At 49.4% G+C, this 16,174-nt stretch overlaps 1 protein-coding gene across 36 annotated transcripts in view; it reads left to right on the top strand.

Moving 5' to 3' along the window:
* Nucleotides 1-16,174, top strand: part of NCOR2 (nuclear receptor corepressor 2) — a 291,098-nt gene that overhangs the window by 93,065 nt on the left and 181,859 nt on the right. For all 36 annotated transcript variants that reach the window (XM_068911834.1, XM_068911856.1, XM_068911855.1 and 33 more), the window contains one exon: nt 5,967-6,094. In XM_068911834.1, the coding sequence (XP_068767935.1) occupies nt 5,967-6,094 (128 nt within the window). The remainder of the gene's footprint in view (nt 1-5,966; nt 6,095-16,174) is intronic.

Raw genomic sequence — 16,174 nt, forward strand, 5'->3', positions numbered from 1 at the left:
GCTTCGGCAGGGTCTTCAGGGGCTCGTTCTAGCAGCCGTGGGAACGCGGTCTGGATGGAGCTGGTGGCAGGTGCCTTGCCTACGTGGCCACGCTCCGCTTCTGGAGCCGGGAGCGCGGGAGCAGAGCTGCCGCTGGCCGCAGCGCGGGGCTGGCCGGCTTCGGAGGCGAGCGTGGTGCGCGGCAGGTCAGGGCCCGGGCTGGTTCCAGCATCGCTTGCGAACCTCCCTCTCTTCCTCCTGCTCGGAGGTCAGGCAGCCCGGCCCCTGGCCGCTGCAAGAGGGGTGAAGGGAAATGAAGCGCACCAGCGGGCGCACGTGTTCAAAACGGAAAGTGAGAGAGGCAGAGAGGCTGTGTGGCTGCGTGCAGGTTATCCTGAGGTCAGGGGAGAGCACAGAGGATTTCACCGGAGACATGGTAGGTAAGGCAGCAGACAGAAAGCTTTCAAAAAATTTTAAAAAGGCTTCCCCCCCCCACCACCCCCCATGGGGCCCTCTGCGTTTTTGTGCTGCCGAGCGCTTTTCTGCAATATTGAATTCAGTCTCCCGGCTTTAGACAGTTTGATTATTGTATCTAAATGAGCCTGACGCACTCGGGTTATTTAGGGTCAGAGGACTTACCAGGAAGGGGAGGGAGACGGCGCTCTCAGCGCTCCAGCATCAAGTAATACCACAAAAAGACCTTGAGACTGTGAGCGCTTTCATCAGCTCCCCCTCCCAGCACCTCCAGGCGGGGAAGTGCGAATGCATCCAGCCTCCCTTGCAGGCAGCCAAGGACAGACAGCTTTATGGAAGTCTGACTAGGCCAAAGTACCTTTTCAGTCTGCTGCATGAAGAAGCGTATTTTAATGAGGCTGTTTCTGGCTCTTTAGCGTTTTGTTTAGCCAAACGTTGGCCTTGCGCTGTATTGCTGTGTCCTGGTGATGTACGACGCCGTAGGCACTCTGGGTCTGTCCATCTGCGGAGATGCTGCTGCTGCTGTTGCTGCTTCAGCCTGAAGCAGCCGCTTTTTGTGGTGTGGGGCCGGGGCTGCTCGACAGGGCCCCACTGAGGTGAGCTCTTTCAGGGCAGGTTTCTGGCCTTGCTTAGGGGCAAAAAGGCCCTCCTTGACTCGCTTTCCCTGCGAGACCCTTCCCTACCAGGATGCTCTAGCAGGTAGCAATGGGTAAGGTCTGTTGTCTTCAGTATCAAGTAAGGCCTTGACTGAACTAGGCTTGATATACAGGAGAACAGAGTATTGCATCTGACCCCTCTTGAAAGGAGAGGAGTTTGCAGCAGCCTCTTCTGACCTGGTGTGGGACGTGGAAGTCTGCCCGGAGGTCCTTGTGGCTCCAGCTGGACTGCTGGATCGCAGCATGTGTTGTGCTGAGGGCACCCCGAAATCCTCTCGTACGAGGAGCTGCAGTTCTGGTGGTGGTGTGATGTTAGCAGCAGCCGTTCACCTGTGCGCCCAGTCCCCTGCCACACAGCCCTGTGTCACTGGTACGTGTCCCTTCCAGGGACACGCCGCCCCTTTTAAGCGTAGAGTCACTTGGGCTTGGGACAGTGCAACGTGAGGCTGAACTGCCTGAGCCCTTATTCAGGAGCTAGCACAGGTGCATAGTCTGAAGCTGAATAACATAGACTTTCCTTGTCATTTTCCTAATTTTACTTAGCTGGCTCCACCCTAAGCTTCAGAGATATGGTTTGCTGATCTTGAGGTGTCTGTTCCTTGCATGCAAGGCAGGCCTTTATTTTCTCAGCACCCTTGGCCAGGGCAGTGATCCAGGATGGTGTAATGCCAGGTGGCTTTGGAAGGACAAAGAGAGTGATGCATTTCTGGGCCTGGAAGATGGAGAGTGACCTCTCTCCACTGCACTTGGATGTCAAGCTGCTCCCGGCCGCAGAGATCTGGCTGCCCTTTCCTGGCTGGGTGACTTCTAAGGTTCTCTAAGTCTGCTCCTGCCCTGGGCTTGCTGGCACGGTGCGGGTGCCTTGGGGCAAGTCTGGGGTGGCTATGCATCAGTCAGTGGTTTGCGGTAGAAGCAGAGAGGAAGATGAGCAAGGATGCGTGTGCCGGGGCTGCTGCACGGAGACGGTGATGGGAGCGCGGGGGGGGAAGGCCTCCACCTGTGCTCTGCCGTAAGGACGTTTGTGTGGTTCTCAGGGGACCGCTGCGCCGGCTGTGTTTGGACTGTACTAGCCAGTTCAGACGAAGAGGCTTTCTGACCGCTCATGAGACTGCTCCCTTGGCATCACGTGGATTAGCTTCCGTTTCCATCGGAGAGGACAGGACGGGTGCCCTGGGGACTGGCCTGAATGAAGCTTTGTTCTCGTGGCCAGCAGAGAGTCGTTGCCTAAGATCTGCCATGGAGCTGCAGCGGTGCAGGGCAGAAGAATGTAACCCCTGAGCTTGGAAGCTAACCCTTGGCATCACCTTGCATGTTCTCGAGCTTTCTAAGGCTCTAAACGGGCTAGTCCTCGCAGAAAGGAAACTCTGGCCTGTTGCCTGTTTATACTCTGCCTACCCTGTTAGAGCTGACACAGTTCCTTTCACCCAGGGTTATTTTTTGGGAAGCTGCTGTTTTATCATGAGGATGATAAGGTCTTGGAATTGAGACTTCCAAAGTGATATTTTTTGTTGTTTTGCTTTGGTTTAGTTTTTGGAAATACTCCCCTGCCTTCAGTTGAGTAAAGAAGGCTAATTTCTGTCAGCAAAAAATGAAAAAGATATTAATTTCATTCTGTGTTCTTCTTTCTTTAGTTTTTAATTTCACCACATTTACTGAATTTATGAAGTTCTGTAGGATTTCCAGAAGTCATGGTACTTCTGCGTAGGAGCAGCTGAACCATAAGGAGCATAGGAAAACTTGGCTGAAAAGGAATGAAGTCCCACTAGGAGGCAATGGGAGAAAGGGAATTGAGAGCCCTGGAGACGGTGCTCTGACACATCCACAGGTAGGAGAGGGGGCGGTTTACAAAGGACAGGAAGAGACGTAAAGAGGAGAAGAGGGAAAGGATGAGCAAAAAGTAGAACTGGGCAAAAAACCAGGAAAGCAATGGAAAGAAAAAGGAGCAGTGTGTAGCTTGGGGCTGCAGTTTATAGTTGCTGTATTTTCAATGTCTTATAGCTGCCCTTCAGCAGGTGTCAAGACTGCACTAGAAATTTTAGGTCAAGGCTGTGGACTGGATCACACTTCTGCTGCGTGCATTGGTGTCGGGGTGATTTGTGTGTCAGCCACCGGATGCCGGTCCCTCGCTTCCATCCGTGCAAGGAAGGTGCAGCTTCGCTCGCAGCAGGCTGCCTCCCAGCACGAGGCTTTAAAATGCTGCTGAACAGAAATAAGGCCTCTTCAGACGGTTGCTCGTAAACCTTCCCAGCAGATGCGTTTAAAAAACATAGCCATAGCTCGCAGTGCAATTTACTGTAGTAACTTTCTGAGCAATTAATCCACCTACGTTCTGCCTGGTCTCCCGCAGTTCCTTTGACAGTTCATCACAGGGCACAGAGATTTGTTGTTGTTGTTTTTAATTTTGTTTTTTTTTTAATCTCCTTCACTAATTTTTCAGGTTATATTTCCTTCTGGTAAAGCTGAACGCTAATATGAGCAAAGTGGAGCAGGTCAGGGAGTGTATTGGGTGATGTTTGGAAAAGCAGGAGATGGTGCTTGTCAACCTTGCAGTCAGTGCTGAAGCTGGAAAAGCTGGAGGTCTTAACCCAGGGATGATGGCATTGCACGGCGAGCTTCCCCGTCGCTTCAGGCCGCGTGATGAGGCTCTGAGCTGCAGCAAGAGTTTTCTGAAAGGAGGTAGAAAAGGAAAAGGCAAGACTCAACCGAGTGTGGGCAGGGGAAAAAGAGGAAAAACAGATGGTTCTCAGAACACGCAGGAACCTTTTTTCAAGGGCACAGCCTTCGAGCCTCCCAGACGGGTAATTCTAGTTTAAACGCCCACGGAAGGTGACAGTCCTAGTTGTGGGCCTATTGTTACATCTTCCCAGCCATTATATGTGTGTGTTGTATATAGATATCAGAAGCTGCATTGCTCGGTTCTTTTCAAACCAAGATGGGCACGCACGAACACTGGAAAGCCTGTTGTAGGCAGCAATTCTGCTTTGGTGAAGCTGGACTGTTAGAGGCAACAAGTTTCTTCACTTTGGATGTCTGTGGTTGTCCCTGTCTATAGTTGCCCTGACTGTGTATAATCTGATTTGCAACCCCACAGGGCCTCGTGCATGAGTGGATTATAGAGATGAAGCAAAAGCTGCAGCACAGGGGAGCCTTTTCTCTTGGCAATGGGGTTCACAGCAGAAGTGGAACATCTCCATGAAGCTGATTAGAGGTGGTGTCCTACAAACGCCCTCCTTATGTTCCTGCAGCCTTTCCAAAGATGCCGCTCACTTTAGCGGATAAGGTCTGAACTGGCAGGCCTGGAGGGAGAGTTTGGGGTTGACAGAGGCCCTTGATTCCTGCAGTTGCCCAAGTTCGGTTAGAAGAGAAAAAGAACAGCGCTGCTCTCTTGCTTGACGTTGAGGAGAAATGAACCTGATTCCAAGAATTAATATCCTGTGCTATTCCAGGCACAATGAGAAATAGCAGCCGGCAGACACCACCATTCCCCTTCTTCTTCCTTTCGCTATTTGGCTCTTTTCAGCTTTTGTGCAAGAGAGGCTGAACTTGGGGTAGGGGATCTGTTTTTCTTGGCTTCCCTGGACTGAGTGCTTAGAAATTCTGTTTTTCTTCCTGGCTTTCCAGAAAGCTACTATGCAAACACATTTGACGCTGTGATAGCCAAAGATGTGGAGCTTTGATATTTCCTCCTAATTCGCAGCTACAGCTGAAGGAGAACATGGGACCCAGTGCTGGAGTGGGTGTTCTGCTCTTTTACAGCTCGGGAAGGGGGTCTGTAGGTGAAGGCTGTTGCAATTTAAGCTCCCAAATCCTTTCTTTGCCTGCCAAATTCGCCTTGCTTAGGTACTCCAACTACTCTGTAGTATTGGAGCATATCAGTCTTCGTTACATCTAACCAAATAATTTCTGTTGCAGTTCTTATGGCTAAGATCCCCTCCACCCCAACTTCATGTACTTACTATTTTATTTACCAATTTTAGTCTCTGAATTTTTTGAGGGAGTTGGAGCTTTATTGTTGCAGGTGAGAACTGTTCAAAATAGACTCCTAGGTGGAACTGGTTCTTTCTAATATAAATGTCTGTCAGTGTTACCAGAGATAATCTGTGGCAGGGCTTTTTATGCCATTGCTGAAGGTCTTAGTTAATTAGGTGATTAGTCGTCTTTTCTGGTCGAGTATCTATCTGCAAATAAAAAATAGCATTTGAAATGTAGCTGCTGAAATACTGCTGCTGGAATCAGTCTGTGGCACAGAGCAGGAGGGCTTCTTATTTAATTAAATCAGGAACATACTGTACTGTACTCTCCAAGGGTCAAGGAACAAAAGGGACATACACATAATAAGGAGCAAACTATCCTTTCAAACCCCTTCAGTTCAGCCCAGGAGAGCTGTGTTTAAAGGGACACTGTCAAGATAACATTGTGATTTCTCTTCCCTCCCTTTTTTCTTCTAAACCACCGTGTAGATTATTGAAGCTGAAAGTATGCTATGACTTAATTCTCTTCTTGCGTGTTCTTATTCTTGGGTTTTAAGGCGTTACTACTCAGATGCCAAAAATGCTGTGTGCGTGCTTAGTGTCAGGATCGAGCTTGTTGATGTTGCATCCCGGGAGCCAACCCTGTGAGCAACTTGAGCAACGGGCTAGAGGCATCAGGACCAGAGAGGCTGAGCTACCATCTTAGCATGGTGCAGGATTGCTGATTTCTGGGGACCTTCTGGTGGAAAGGTGCTGAGCTGTATGGTCCAGCACCCCACGCTTCAAAGGAAGAGTATTGATACAGCTTCTTCCGAGACGTCAGGGTTCACTATTTCCTTGAAAGTCGCCACCAGCATAACAAGGTCTTCTGTGTCTCTTTCTGCAGGATGTCGCGCTCTTAGAGTACCAGCATCATTCCAGGGATTACGCGTCCCACCTCCCGCCGGGGTCCATCATGCAGCCGCAGCGGAGGAGGCCGTCCCTGCTGTCCGAGTTCCAGCCGGGCAATGAGAGGTAAAGGACGCCTGTCCCCAAGGTCCCCAGGTGCCTTTGGGCATCCTCCTGCTGGGTTAGCAAGCGTTGGCACAGTGCTGTGATGTTGAGAAGGGCTCTGGGAGACCTCTGCAATGTTATATTATGCTGTTGTTACAGGCTATGCTCCATCTCCAGGCCTGTCTTAGCTTGGTAGTGCTAATGCAAGCAACACCTTTGCCATCTGGCCTCTTCCCTTAGATCATCTATCACTTTAAAGGCATCTTGACCTCCCCAAGCTTCCCCGAAGCTACCCATGGCCATAACTGCTTGCACTGGCTTTCTGCAGTGTGGAAAATGAAGCTGTATTGTTGGTTTTGGTCTGCAGCTCCCTAGACTGAAGGGAGGAGTGAGAATAGCTCATTTCCATTATTCATCCCCACTTCCTCTTTTGCTTCTCTCTTCCTCGTTTTCATTGTTTTTGTTTCTCTTTCTGCATTCCTCTTGCAACTTTCTCTGAGCTTTTTTTCCCCCTGTCTGATCGTCTTGCAAATCTCCCTCTGTCACTGATTGCTTTTGTGCTCTCCCATGTGAGACTGTGTTTTGTGTGCGACTCGGGCAAGTGCCATGTGGCTAGAAATGCTGTAGATGCATTAACCACAGGAGCTGATCTGTTTAAAAGGCCATTACTCTCATTCTCTGTTTCGTCACAAAACACTGCTCTCTCTGTTTCACAGTTTCTCTTCTGCATTTGACGCTTAGTGGTTTTGGAAAAAGATAGCCTGGAAGTGAAATAAGAACCTTAGAACAGTAGATTTATGCAAAGCATTTTTTGATACTCCTCCCTAGTTAGGCTAAGAATAAAAGCAGTGCAGAGCCACTGAGCTCTTGCTTATGGCTAGTGAGAGATGAGGCTGATTCTCCAAAATCATAATTGTTAGGGGAGAGGAGAAAGACCTCTTAGGGCACTGGATTCATAAGGCAGCTGCAGACCAGGTGTTTTGCAGGAGACACGGACAGCAGCCTCTCTTTCTAGCGTGATGGACTCCACTTGATGCTGCGCAGAAACAGAACGGTGGGAATTTGGAGGCAGAACGCAGACTCCAAAGTGAACTGTGCCTCTGCCCTCCTGGATATGCTCTTGGGGTTGTGCACAGGCCTCTGACCCTCACATTTACAGAGGGGTAGTATCATTTCTATCAACTAATAGTCCATCACTGCCTGATACATTGCTCTGATTTCTCAGTGGCAACTTCTCCTTAGTGCAGTGCAACAAAACTAAGTTGGAAATGAATCAAACTGGAACCGTTTGTTTGAAGATTCAGCTTAATTTTGGGAAGATGGGTAAAGCGAACCTGGCCTGTGCCTGCTTTTGTTTTTCAGAGCCATAAATACACTAATTATGGTTTGCAAAATGGAGAGCCAGTTCTGCTCTCCAGTAAAATTAAGGTTTCACGGTCTGAATGTGCTATTTTAAAATTTATCTTGGTTCCTCCATATAGCTAAAAACCAGCTACAAACCTTGGTGTATGCCATACCACACACTTAATCTAGCATGGTCATCCAAGCATCTCATTTCAGCTTACCATGTTTCAAACCCTTCAAGCACTGATTATTTTTGTATTGCTAATCGCTTGAATGTGGGTAGATGCTAGCTGGGGTTACCAGGTCTAGATACACATCCAAATGGTTATCTTGAGTCTTTCAGCTCTTTCATTTTACAGCATGCCTAAACTTAAACGCTGCGTTGAAACTTTTTAAAATCAGACCCAAGTTTGCATTTCACACTTTTTTCCCTGCAGCATCTGAAGAAATGAACTTTTGTAAAAATGTTACTCAATAGCAAAGCTAAAAATACCACTTAAGTTTAGCTCAATTAGCATACTAGGATATAGATGCGTTTTAAAAAATAGAAGTAGTTGGGCATGTAGGGATGCAAGATGGGGGATATCTTTAGAAAATTTTCAACCCAGTGTAATTGTTAGTCGTTCAAACTAGGTTGAGTTGGGGTTGGGGAGGGTTTTAGTCTCTCTTGCATATACAACTCCTGTTTTCCTGCAGCTGTAAGTACTAGATTTTGAAAATTGTCCTATGGGGACTGTGCTTTCTCCTTTTCATGGTGTGAGAATCTGCTCTATAGTTGTGCCTGATGAAACCAGCTGCAGATAGAGCCCTTTGGGCACTTGGTTGCTCACTCCAGAATTTGCTGTGCGCTAAAAGGCCAAGCACCTGGAGCTTCTGGAGCAGGTCAGGTTGGTGGCCGATGTCCACCCCAGCAAACAGTTTGGGTTGTGTCTGGTGCAGAAGCAAAGCCCAGACAAGGGAGGGCGGTGAAAGGAGGCATCTCTGCAGCTGAGTCCCCTTTGGCAGGTTCACGCCGAGCGCATCTGTAAGCACTTTGGCTTTGTTCCTGGGCTCCAATTGATGGTTTTCAAGCAGAGGCAGCTGGCTCTCAGCATGAGGGGCAGGGGAGGAGGGAGCAACCAATGGCAAACAAATAATGTCTGCAAAGCAAGGATGGGGGGAATAAATAGAGGGAAGCACAGGGGTGTGCTGTGTCTGAAAGGAAGAGGCTTATCATGCATTTAACTTTGTAATATTCTGCCTGGCACAGAGCAGCAGTGGATGTGAGGCAGTTGTTTATGGATTTCTAGGCTGCTTTTCCTTCCCTTCGCCCTCTCCCCTTAAAGCAAGTATTGGTGTGGGGGGGAACCCTTCCAATTCCCCTTTGCTTCGGGTTTTCAGAAAGGAAGCAGTCTGTCTGGTGTTGGTTGCAGCGTCTGACACTCTTCCAGAATCGTTTCCCCCCTCCTACCCTCTTAAAGAAATAAATTTGTGAGTCTAGTGCAAGTGGAAGGTGCCAGACTGACAGCTCCAGAGACCGAGGGCTGCATGCGTTCCCTGAGCAGAGCCAGCCCAGATGGACAGCCCTGTCCTGCCGTGCCTCCTGGCGCGTCCAGAGCAGTCGCTCTGGCTGGAGAACGCAGTCCAGCCCTCGAACCGCTCGGCCTTGGGTGCTCCGAGTCTGTCCGTCTGGCTGCAGCGACGCTTTGCCTGCTGCTCACGCTCCTCTCCGGGGAACTGCAGGGGTTTACTTTCCCCTCTGCTGTTTCTTGGGGATTGTGTCCCTGTTTGGTTTTGCCTTCACCTCAGGCAAGTCTCAAAAGCCTCTGCATGCTGTGTTTGCACAAAGCGTTTGAGGCCTGTGGATGCTATAAATCCTATGGAAATCACTTGGGCTTACTTTGACCATCTTCCTGGGGTAGCAGCTTTAGTTCTGCAGTCTCTCCTCCTCTCCTGGCTGCTGTTTTGTTGTGGCCCCTAGGAGAAAGCCCAGTGAAAAGGGAATTAGCAGTGGAGCCTTTCCCAGTGGGGTAGGTGTTTCTAGTATGGAACAGGTGTCAGTGGCAAAAAGCTGTTGCCATCTTGAGCAGCATCCTGCTGGAAGGAACGAGGCTCTGAGATGGTTGTAAATTTTGGGTTTCCCTGAGCAGGAAGCTCTTTGAACGCCATATTCAGGCGGCTGGACTTCCCCATAGTTGTGCCTGGTGGGCCAGGCGGAATGGGGAGAAACGGTTCCTGAAGTGTTGCCTCCAGCATGGGCGCCCCTCCCTCGGGGGGACAGGCCTCCTGCTTGTCCTGCTTCCCACCCAGGGCGGCCCAGGCCTATGGGCGACACTTGGGGAGCTGCGGACTGTCCTTCCCTGAGTAAATAAACCTCGAGAGCTCTCACCACCCCTTGGGGAATGGGGTGAAAGACTTGACTTTGCTGTGCAACGATTCTGGCTTGAAAGGAGGAGGGAAAGCTTGAACCGCTCGGACTCTGCTATAGGGAAAGTTGGCTCTGTGTTTCTTTGCAGGGATGTGCTGCTTTCTTTGATGGTGTGGGTTTTTTTTTTTTTTTTTTTTTTTGGTAGCAGTCTTTTTCTTGGAAGGATCCACAGACTTCCCCATAGCTTGTTCAGTTGGCTGTGCCAACTGGACTGCAGGAGTGAGGAGAAATATTTCAGGATCTGCTGTTGGTACAAGTCGTACCATGAATGCTTGCAGAGGAATGTCCTGGCAAGGTGACAAGGATTAGGGTTTTCTCTCTTCTATGTATATTTTGATCAGCAAAAGAAATGAGAATAACGAGGTTGAGTGTTAAATGGCAGATGCCAGTGGGATGGAGTTTCTGAAAATCAAATGAGATGTTTCTTGACTCTTTCATATGTGTGATGGTTTTAGGGCAAGATTGACCCAAGAATGCTGGGGGGGATAATAGTTGCACTGGCAGAAAATGTGGCCATAATAAGTGGAATGCATGTTAACATAGTATATTATGCCTTTTTCCAGAATAAGATGAGTCACTATTTTCATAGGAGATTGTTTTACCGGTTCATGAGACCATGCTCTTTTTTGGAGTCCTTCTGCTTAGAAGTCATTAAGAGTTTGAAGAGTTCACCCAATGTTGCTCTGAGGTATGATATTTAGGATATGTTAACCAGATGCTGTGTTTTTGCAGCCATCCGAGATAGCCATGTGCAATATAGCATGAGAGCAGGCCTAATTACTGTGCTTATTGAACGTGATTAATCCTCCTGACTGAAGAGCCCAGGGAGTTGTGGGAGTTCAGAAAATCAGTGCGGTGTCTATGGCTATTGGATGTAACGTGCAGTTTTCAGTCTTAATCTGTGCTGGGCCAAATGGCACCAACTGTTCCAGAGTTAACGGCGTGGCCAATCGGATTTTATTTATGGCCTTTAATTAAGCTTCCATTTTTAAAGGTGACCCTTTTCTCAGGAGTGAGTGGTAGCGCAGCTGAAATCCTCTGCAAGCATAGCTCTCTGCATCTTTTCACATTTAAAATTATGTTCTGGGAGTTGGATTTTTTTTCCCCTGAAATGAGTGTGGGAAAACAATGACTGGAAAGGACAGTTGCTGACGCCTGGTTGCTTGGTGCCAGTGTCACATCTTGTCCGACAAGTGCCCTCTGTGTCAGCGTAAGCTATGGGCCCATCCGTGGATGGGCGCAGAGAGCGGATGAGGCTCTGCAGAGAAGAGCTGGAGGCACTGGGTTTGGTGGGAATGGGCTTGTGTGCCATGGTGGAAGGGTGTGAGGGGAAACCTAGACTTTGCTGTGATCGTGATGGAGCGATGAAAGCTCTTGAAGCAACTTTGCCATGTGTAGCCTTGAACCAGAGTTTGTTTTGGGGAGGAAAGGTGATCTTGTGATGTATGCAACAGACAGGCTGAAACGGGGGCGGAGGGGTGCTCCAGCTGCTGGGCTGGAGTGGGCTCCAGTGACTCACAACTGTCGCAAGGGTTTTCCGGTAAGGCTCCAGATTTTGAATGCCTGGAGAGGGAGGAGGTGAATGAGGAGCACACGATGGGGGCTCTGAGACCCACCAGTACTTGTTCTCCTTCTCCTGAGCGAGCCAGCGCTGTTGTGTGGTACGTTTTTTTTTTTTTTTTTTTAAAGCTTTTGCTGGTCCTGGCCATGAATAATTCAGGCCCTGCGTATTGGACTCTTAAATATGCAAGTTTTAAATAAAGCATCTGCTCTCATCTAAATTGGAGTTGGCTTGGAAGAAGCCATCCCGCCCAAGGCTGTCCTGTGCCTTCAGCTTATGCAGACTGAATCCTACCGACAGCCGCCGCTTAGGGCCGGGAGCTCTCCCTTCCTGTCGGCCTGGCCGCTCTTTCCGTGTCCTCTGTTGTTAAGTAGTGTTGTTTTTCTCCCTTGCCGAGGGGATGACAGAGGGAATATATCAGCTGCTCCCTGTACATGTTTTTCTAGCTGCCTGGTGGCAGGTTTGCTCCTGCAAACCCTCTGGTTTCTCTCTTTAACAGGTCTCAGTTGCCCAGTCTCCTACTCTGGATATCATTAGCTGTAAAAGGGTTGCTGAAACCTCAGACAAATCTTAGCGCTGGCTATAAATAATTCACTTCAACGCTAGTGTTTTTCTATAGTACTTGCTCTCGAAAGCGTTTTATTGTCTGTCTGTACCTGTGGGGGCTGGAGGTTACTTTTTTTTTTAAACTTATTTTTGGAGACAATTTACCACCAAACCATCTCAGCCAGAGAAAATAAACAGTTACACTAAGGCAATAGTTTACCTTGGTTCTGGTTCCAAGAAACAGAGAGCCAGTTTTCCACCCTAACTGTCGTGCTTGGCCCTATGTTGTAGGGAACGCTATTTGTGGATGGGAGCAAAACTTAGACAAAATGTCTCCTTAGTTGGAAAGTTACTGGGAGCCTGCTTAGAGGTGCTGTTGGTGTTGTGAACCCTTGGTGCAGAAGCCATGCCTTCGTGAAGTCGAAGGGGGTTTTGCCATGTTGGCCAAGCTGGGTTCCCCCCCTCATATATTGCAGAAAAGCCACTGTTCCTTGCCCCGTCACCTTTTGCTTCTCAGCTGATGGAGGAGTGGAGGAGAGGAAGGTTTGAGGAGCTGCGCTGCTCTGAAGGGTGGAGCGAGGTGGGTTAGTGTAGCAGGAGGGCAGGAGCACCCTTGCAAAGAAGATACAGGTGAGATCCATTCAGATCTCTTCAGGGCTACTCTTGCATCGCCTCCCTGATGGCAGCTCAGGACATCTCAGTAGGTCCCATCTTCCAGGAGATGCACGCTCTCGACTTCCTTTATACCTAACTAGCGCTCTGCCCTGTTATTTTTTTCGCCCGGTCTGTGCTCAGACAGTTCAGGTGCAGGTATCGTGCGGCAGAAGATGGTTCCCAGGTCTCTGTCCCACTGTGTGATGAACACCCTCTGAATGGAGGAACTGGAGGTGCTCTGCTCCTTGTGTGCCATCTGAGCAGCTCCTATCATCCTAACGCCCAGCCCCAGTCTGCTGAGGAAGTGGCTGTGATGAGTTAGTAACGCGGCTTTGCAGCTGGTAGTGCGCGAGTAACTTTTCAGATTAGTTATAAACCAAAGGTCTGATCTGGGGTCATCTTCATCTTCTGGACTTGGACCTGCCCAAAATGGCATGGTGAGCAGATGGCACTGCTGGACACCGGTGCAAACCCTGGGCTGGCAGCTTCAGTACCCCAGGAGCTTTCCCACACCTTTGTTTCTTTTAAGTAGTTTTGTGCTTGTGCTGAAGGATTGCAGGTGAGGACTAACCTGCCCCAGTTCATAATTAACATTGACATTTGTTTTATTTCATTTAATCCTGCGTAACTCACAATTAGAAGCATTCTTTCCCTTCAGCAAGGTAGGAATCTTTGGAGTAAAACAAACAGGTGGGAACTGTTTAGAAAATGCAGCAAAACCCCAAACAATGTAACAGATTTTTTGGAGGGGGGGCAGAGTAATTTGTAAACGTCATTGCTCTATAAAAGTCCATTGTAAAGAGCTCGCTGCAGGTGTGGATGTAAAGAGTGAAAGATGTGAAGGCTTCAAGTAAGAGTGTTTTTATTTGCAGCCAAGACAGGCTGAGCGGGTTGTATTGGGCAAAGTAATCTCGGGAGTGGCTGGAAATTCCAGTGGATAAATTTAATAGGAGCTCCAGTGGATGTGGAAACGGAAATAAAATAGCACCCTATAATGTAGCAGCTGCTTTCCTCAGCAAGGCCCCTGGCTCACTGTAAGTAACTGCCTTTATAAAACTTGAGTGTTACTCTTATCTTAAGACATGGTTTTGGAGTGTAGCGGTCACGTCTGTGCAGGGAGTTGCGTTGCGCTTGTGACAACTGCGGAGGTCTCCGGGCTGTCCTGCGTCAGTTAGCAGCTTCTTGGTAATGCAGCCTTTAAAAAAAAAAAAAAAAAAAAGTGAAAACAAATACATCAGTTTTTAATTGCCTTGGTACAGTACAGCCGTGGGTGTTGGAATATTTTAACACCTGCCCTGCTCAACAGTTGCTTATTGTTACTCGGTTTTACAGCGGAGCCCGAGCTGTCGGAGGGCGGCTGTGGGCCGGCAGAATTTGCCCAGGAGGCTGGGGCAAAGCAGCAGGAGACTCGAGAGGTGCTGTGAGATAGCGCTGGGCTTGCTGAGCACGGTTCTCTGTCGCGTGGTGTGAAAGCGTTTGCAGGTGAAGTGAGCTGTGTTTCAAGGCCAAATTGAAGAGCCCTTCTGCTCTGAAAAGTTGGCCGTGTTGGCTCCGTTCTCCGTTTCGTGTGCTCGCCGCTTGGAGGTTTGAGCGGTGAAAGTAACGCGAGGGCCTCTCCGCTCCCTCAGCCCCTTCCTGCTAGGAAGGACGGCGAGGACAAGCCAGACTCTGTTTCTGTGTGTCAGCAGCGAGCGGCTGCCCGAATTCCAGCGCCGTCCTCCTGTGCCAAACCCGCCGCAGCAGAGCTTGGCCTGCGCGCGCCTGGTTGCTGGTGTTGATGGCGGGGGGAAGAAAGGAAAAGCTGTAGCTTGCTTCCTGGAGCCCGGCGGAGGGTGCCGCGCGGGAGGGCAGAGGGCTCTGCTCTTGGCTCCGAGGTCGCGCCCGCCAAGATGGTTGTTTTTAGCCGGGTGCCTCCTCTCCTTGGACGCGCTCCAGAGCCATTGCAGCTGCTGGAGAGACTCCCACCGCCTTCGCAGGGCTCTGGATCGTTCCCTTTCTGTCCTCCTCGCCCAGCTGCTTAATGAGCTAGGTAAGACTTAACACTGGTGATCACAGTTTGTAGACTGGGGCCAAACCGCGTCCAAGACCCCCTGCCTTTTAGGCCTGCTCTTGACAAAACGCTTCCCCTCTCTTCCTCGCATCGAGCAGCTTCAAAGGCTGTTTGACTTCTCCTGGTTTGGTACCTGGGGAGGATACTTGTACCACGTGGCTCGGGAGGGCTTGGGCCATCTTGTTTAGGGGGAAAGAAAAAAAGCTATGCTTTTCTCCCAGCTTTGAATCTCCTCTGTGTGATTTTTTTCACTTGTTTGTTTTTTTTGTTTAAGAGGCACATCTGTCTGAAGTGTTAAAAACACCCTCGGAGCTGCTGCAACAAACCTTGATCCTTGGGCGTAGTAAAAGGTTTTATGTGTTTTTGTAGGATCCCTTTACAATTCCCACAGGAGAATCCTGCTAGGAAAAATACAGCCACAAAAAAGTTTTATGCTCGTTTTTTAAAACAACCCCCCCAATTTCCAGGTATTATCAACTGCATCGTGTTAGCAGGTGAAAGATATTTGAGCCCAATGGGAACAGTCAGCGGCGTTGCTGTCACGGGTCCGTGTGCCTTTCTAACTTGCCAGGGCTGTGTAACTGCCTGTGGCTGGGGTAGTTTCTTTCCTCCTCCATCTTGAGAAAATAAATCCTAACTCTCTACCACAGAGGAGTATTCATTTTTTCCTCAATATAAAATCTCATTAATAATGAATACCAAGATTATAATTATAAATAGTGATGCAGGTGCCTTTGAATAAACAGTGGTAAAACAAGGTTTCCCGTGGTCTTAGGGAGAATCTGATGGGCCAGATTTGGGAATCTTCTGAGCTTTGGCTTGTTCTGGCCAGTCTGAACGTGGGTACTTGGACGTGGGTAGAGCACAAAGCGAAAGCTCATCTCTGCAGCAGGGGTGGGTGGCTTGCGGGAGGCTCCACCGCATGACCTTGGGCGCCAAGCCTTGGTGTGGGCACAGATGCCCGCTGCATGTGGTGGGACAGGAGAGGGCAGATGGGCTTTCCAGGCAGCACAGCAACAGTGTTGAGGAGGAGGAGGATGACGACAGCAGCGTGGCCTGAAGGGATTTTTTTAGGAGGTTTGATATGGGTAGCATGAAGGGAAAATGATCTAGGCCAGGTTCTTGCACACTGCTGAGAGCACGTCCAAAATCCATGGATTACTTGGCATTTCCAGCAGCGCCAGTGAGAATGCAGCTCGGCGTGAATCCTCTTCTCCACCCACGACTTTGCTTGGCCGTTCCTAGTTGATGAGCTCTTGCAAGGAATCTTTCTGTTCCTGTGATGACTTCCCCCCTGCTGCCTGGAGCGGGGAAGACGTTTCATGTTAATTATGCAACTTTTTGCTGTTAGCCCATCTGTTTTCTGGGCAGCTGTGGCAGGCTTGTAGCTTCTCAGCAGGACGGAACCTCCTTGCTCCGCTCCTTTCCCTGATGCTGAGGGGCTGGAAAGGGGCAGCATGCCGTGTCAGTAGTGACTGAGCTGGCTACAGGGCCTTGGTGGGTGGCTGCAGTGCTGCATCTGCGTGCTGCTCCCCGTGT

This window comes from Struthio camelus, chromosome 17 (assembly GCF_040807025.1).
Source record: "Struthio camelus isolate bStrCam1 chromosome 17, bStrCam1.hap1, whole genome shotgun sequence".
NCBI classification, from domain to species: domain Eukaryota; kingdom Metazoa; phylum Chordata; class Aves; order Struthioniformes; family Struthionidae; genus Struthio; species Struthio camelus.